At 48.3% G+C, this 5,456-nt stretch overlaps 1 protein-coding gene across 1 annotated transcript; it reads left to right on the top strand.

Moving 5' to 3' along the window:
* Window positions 1-622: 622 nt before the first annotated feature.
* LOC115416674 (uncharacterized) lies at window positions 623-4,089 on the top strand. Its single transcript, XM_030130522.1, has 2 exons — window positions 623-1,775; window positions 4,000-4,089. The coding sequence occupies exons 1-2, from the start codon at window positions 966-968 to the stop codon at window positions 4,072-4,074; spliced, it is 885 nt and encodes a 294-aa protein (XP_029986382.1). The 5' UTR covers window positions 623-965; the 3' UTR covers window positions 4,075-4,089.
* The last annotated feature ends 1,367 nt before the right edge of the window (window positions 4,090-5,456 follow it).

The following is a 5,456-nucleotide window of genomic DNA, read 5'->3' as shown; positions in this document are numbered from 1 at the left end:
GCAAATAGTGGACGAAATTGAAGTTAACGGTAAAAGCTGCTTACCACAACCTTTGGAAGAACATACACTGACCGAGCAGTCGACAGAACAAGTGGATCAGCCTGAGTTGAGGATATTAAGATACTCACACCCTGATGTCGTTGTCAGTCTACTTGCCGTCAGTAGTTTAGAGCCAATTCTGGAGGCTGAAAATTCACAGGAAAACTTTGGAACAGCAGATGTCGGAACGGTAAAAGAACATGAGATCATGGTACCTGCGGAGGAAATGAAAGATAGTATCAGCCTTTCGGGGGATCCCTCCAACCTCACAAGTCCAGACCAACATTGTGAGCCGGAGAAAGAGCCTTTCCATGAAGTAAACCCTTTGCTTCGTGGTGGTAGTCAAAGGTGCTGTAGACCTAAAACTGTGGCTTACGACGCTGTGTTTTATTCTTCAGTTGGCAGCAGCTGCATTGATCCAGATGATCCCCAGTTTGATGGTTCACCTAGAAATGCCAACTTTGATAAAATGAGCAAGAAGAGCAAAAATAAAAGCAGCCAGACAGGGAGTAAAGTGTCAAAGTTCAGTGTTTTTTCCAAGATGCCTTCTTTTAGGAAAGCTAAAGGCTCAAAGTGTTCCAAAGTGAGGAGGAATCCCCAGAGTTCCCAGAGAAAAGAGTCTCTTCTCCTCAGAGCGACCAGGGGTCTCAAGGGGAAAACTCAGACGATGACGTTTTCATCAAAGCAGATTTCCTTCGACAAACACCCCCCAAGCGGAACATTACGACGCGGATGAAGAGGGAAATAGCTTTTCCCGTACAACCCCATGCACACACCATGTCAAGCAGCTGGTCAGCCAAGGGAGCAGTGGGGAAGGGGCTGAAGAACCCAGCCTGGACCCCCCCCTCCTGCTCCAGAGGCAGGTCCACTCCCCTAATGGACACAACTACAAGAGGAGCAGGAGCAACGACAGTTTAAACCTACGCATGCGCTTCGCCCAGGCCCACAAGTCCCTGTCCAGTCTGTTTGAGACCCGGTATATAGATAAAGACCATGAGCAGCAGGGCATTGTGGGTATCGAAGGCGACTGCGGTAAAGCCAAACAACCTTGGCGAAAGCTGAAGAGGTCCAAGGAGGCCGAGCTGCTGAAGAGGACTCTTTCAGTGCCTGAAGGGGAGTGTGGTAGTAACGCTGCTTCTGGGCAGGACCACGTGGACTTCCTCCCTTCTCCGGTCCTGGACCAGCTCAGTAATCCAGGGTCTCCATCTGCCCTGCGAGCCCTACGTCACACCGATCCCATCTCCAAGCGGGGCGTCCCTCAGAGCAGCGGACAGGAGAACCTTCTGGAATGTAAATCTGAGGGCCAGAGACGGAAGTGCTCGTCCAGCGGTCTACCTGTGACACCGTTCTCAGACGCATTCCCGCCGTTCCATCACAGCAGTCCGGTTTCACCGTCCAGCCCCCATCAGCCGTTCCCTTTGTGGTCCAGATCCCACTCGGTGGCTGAAGAGGGTCTGACCACGGAAAGCCCAATTCGGCCCATGAGCCCCAAACCCAACAGCCCGAGGCCGGCGGCTCAGCGTAAACTGTTCCGCCTCTGCCAGTCGTCCAGGGCCAGTTCGGTTCCCCCCATCCTTCTGGGGCAGTCAGTCAGTGCGGAGGGCCTGACAGACCCCCCAGAGAGACCCAAGACCCTCAAGCCCTCGGCGAGTCCTCTGGGGCTCAGTCTGAGTCCTGTGGAAGGGGGGGACTGGGGCCGAGAAAGCCAGTCCCACATCAGCCTCAGTGAACTGGAGGTAAGAAAAGACCTGGTCCTTATGTCCACGTCTGCGCTTTTAAAACACAAGCAGCGTTTGGCAGATTTAACTCCTGTTTAACTCCTGCTTCTGATGCACCTGAAGGCTGAAAATGTCTCACCGTTTTCTCTTTTTAGCAATTCCCTAAATTAACCCAAACATGTCAGAATTATATGTCTGTTTTCCATCACTTTAACCCAAACAAAATATAGAATTTATTAATGTTCTAGTGTCTTCAAATTCCCTCCAGATCTCTTCAGTGGAGTTGTCGAAACCCAATTCAACTTTTGTTTATTTATAACAGCATCAGTAGTCGTATAAGTGCAAACTAAAAACTAAACATTGTCTTTGAACATGCAGAACGTCCCAGAAAAACCCTTTGACTGTAACACAACGTGGTTTCAACTTCTTTTACATCTGAACTGTTATTATTATTATTATTATTATTATTATTATTATTATTATTATTATTATTTTCATTTTTTATTTTTTTTATTAGTGATACTTACAAGACAATGTGGGGGTGAGTGAGTACTGACCAACTGCCTCTGGCGTTAGCGGTGGAGGCAGTCACAATACAAAAATGAGTTAAATAATTTAATATCTATAATAATATATTTGTATCAGTTACTATCTGTTTTGAGTTTATAAACTAATATGGCTGGGGGGGGGGGGGGGGGGGGGGGGGGGGCAGCATGCAGAGCCTGGGGAGGGGAGGACACCATCAGTCCCCCCCCCAGCACCCCCAGCGGCACAGTCACAGCCCAAGGACCAGACCAGCCATGGCCAATTAAAGGGGATTCCTCCTACCCTTTTTTTTGCTCTTTTGGTTCAAAACATTATGAGCATTATGGCTTAAATTTGATCTTTTTTTTTTTTTTTTTTTTTTTTGAAATAAATAGTTGAAATCTGCAGGTCTAAAACTAAAACAGTTAACTTCATGAAATAACAACAAATCTGTCCCTATGACTGAAAAATACAAAAACAAAAATCATATGTTGCTCTGGTGCATGTATGTTTGTGTGTCTTTAGGGTCCCTCCCCCCCCAAAAAAAAAAAAAAAACACTGTCAGTTCCAACTCCTGGACCTCCTCCTTCTATAAGTGGAGGAATAGCTCCTCCTGGTGGTTTTCTGTCACATTGTACAGAACAAACTGGGCTGAGAGAGATGGAGAGAGAGAGAGAGAGAGAGAGACGGAGAGAGAGGAGAAAGAGTGAAAGAGAGATTTTCCCAGAGTGCAACACCTGTCTTTTGACCCCCCCCCCCCCCCAAAAAAAAAGGGTAATAAGGGCAGTTGTTTTTAGGTTCTGTTTGTTTGTTTGTTTAGACTTTATCAGTAAAACTCTTGGTTGAATTCAGACGTACCTGTGTTACAGATTACCACTGACCAGAAGAGATGGGATTACATTTAGGGAACAGTAGGGCACAGTTTAGAACTGTTTTCAAATCTTTTTTCTCTCATTTCTTCTAATGGGTGAAATTTCACATGTCTATAAAACACATCCATTTTGTTTCAATTTACTTCAAACTTGGTACAAATATCGAAACAACTGATCTGACATCAGCTAGAACCATGAATAAGAAAATAAGATACAATATGTGCAAGGGGCGGGGTTTGTTGTGCCAGGGGCGGGGTTATTGTACCTGGAACCACTTGTGTTATTTTCATCTGTGATCCAATTAATGTTAACGACGTCTGCTTCTATCTATCTATCTATCTATCTATCTATCTATCTATCTATCTATCTATCTATCTATCTATCTATCTATCTATCTATCTATCTATCTATCTGTCTGTGTGTCTGTCTGTCTGTCTGTCTGTCTGTCTCTCTCTCTCTCTCTCCCTCTGTCTGTCTTATGGAATAAATTAGAGCTGAATCTGTTAATTATCTCTGTAATTGTTTAATTTAATTGTTAATTATTTTAACACACATGTGTTGGTCCTGGCGTCATGTGCGTCACATAAGTGTCCGTGTGAACAACAACAACAGTTGGAACCAACGTTTAACAGCAGAGAAAATGAAGAGGAAGTGAAGCCTCAGTTGAAGGAAAATTCTAACTGAATGTGTTTTCATGAGTTTGAATCTGACTGTTCAGCTCCACAGGAGAAATGTGGAGGGAAAACTGAGTGAACCCCGTCCTGGACCAGATCCTGTGCAGGTCCATGAGTGCAGTGTGTGCTGGGTGTTTGTGTGTGACTAACCAGTGAACTGTGCACCCAAAGGGAACACTAAACAGAACCAGAACCACAACCACAACCAGAACCAGAACCAGAACCGGACAGCTGCTGGAGGGGTGAAGGCCTCTGTGGATCTGGGACTCAGGACCGGACCCTGGGCGGTGGATGTGGACCACGGTGGGCGGAGCTCGGACGGACCTGTGGATCGAAGAGCAGAGGAAATACGGAGTAGTGTGGAGGCGTCAGGGGGAGGAGCCTGGGCATCAGGGGGAGGAGCCTGGGCCAGCTCAGCACCGCTTATCTCAGGACGGGGACAAGTAAGACGTGGACACGGGACAGACCCTGTCCCAGTCTGTGGTGTGGGCCGCCGTCTCCGCCGTCTTTATCTCTGATGGTCTGATGGCGTCTGCCTGCGTTTCCTCTTTCCTCTTCGTCTCCTGCATGCGCTCCTGTCTCCTCCTTTCACACCTGTCGTTTCCACGGACTAGAGAAATATAAATGTGTTTACTGGACCTGGTCCTCTTGTGTCCCCTCAGACACTTACTGGACCTGGTCCTCTTGTGTCCCCTCAGACACTTACTGGACCTGGTTCCTCTTGTGTCCCCTCAGACACTTACTGGACCTGGTCCTCTTGTGTCCCCTCAGACACTTACTGGACCTGGTCCCTCTTGTGTCCCCTCAGACACTTACTGGACTGGTCCTCTTGTGTCCCCTCAGACACTTACTGGACCTGGTCCTTGTGTCCCCTCAGACACTTACTGGACCTGGTCCTCTTGTGTCCCACAGACACTTATTGGACCTGGTCCTCTTGTGTCCCCACAGACACTTATTGGACCTGGTCCTCTTGTGTCCCCTCAGACACTTACTGGACCTGGTCCTCTTGTGTCCCCTCAGACACTTACTGGACCTGGTCCTCTTGTGTCCCCTCAGACACTATTGGACCTGGTCCTCTTGTGTCCCTCAGACACTTATTGGACCTGGTCCTCTTGTGTCCCCTCAGACACTTACTGGACCTGGTCCTCTTGTGTCCCCTCAGACACTTACTGGACCTGGTCCTCTTGTGTCCCCTCAGACACTTACTGGACCTGGTCCTCTTGTGTCCCCTCAGACACTTATTGGACCTGGTCCTCTTGTGTCCCCTCAGACACTTATTGGACCTGGTCCTCTTGTGTCCCCTCAGACACTTACTGGACCTGGTCTTGTGTCCCTCAGACACTTATTGGACCTGGTCCCTTGTGTCCCCACAGACACTTAGGACCTGGTCCTCTTGTGTCCCTCAGACACTTATTGGACCTGGTCCTTTGTGTCCCCTCAGACACTTACTGGACCTGGTCCTCTTGTGTCCCCTCAGACACTTACTGGACCTGGTCCTCTTGTGTCCCCTCAGACACTTACTGGACTGTCTTCTTGTGTCCCCCCAGGCCCATGTTGCAGTCTGTGGAGGTCTCGGTGGGATGCCCCTAAGGCCCACTGCTTCTCCCAGAGACCCCCATTGGACTGGA

The sequence above is a fragment of the Sphaeramia orbicularis genome, unplaced genomic scaffold (genome assembly GCF_902148855.1).
Source record: "Sphaeramia orbicularis unplaced genomic scaffold, fSphaOr1.1, whole genome shotgun sequence".
In the NCBI taxonomy this organism is placed as follows: Eukaryota; Metazoa; Chordata; class Actinopteri; order Kurtiformes; family Apogonidae; genus Sphaeramia; species Sphaeramia orbicularis.
Note: the sequence above shows the minus strand (reverse complement) of the source record. Positions and strands in the feature narration are given on the sequence as shown.

Bases quoted from the DNA above. Each gene is read 5' to 3' on its own strand.
- LOC115416674 (XM_030130522.1), top strand. From the start codon at position 966: ATGCGCTTCGCCCAGGCCCACAAGTCCCTGTCCAGTCTGTTTGAGACC. The intron at 1,776-3,999 runs GTAAGAAAAGAC...GTGCACCCAAAG, and splicing joins TCAGCCTCAGTGAACTGGAG to GGAACACTAAACAGAACCAG.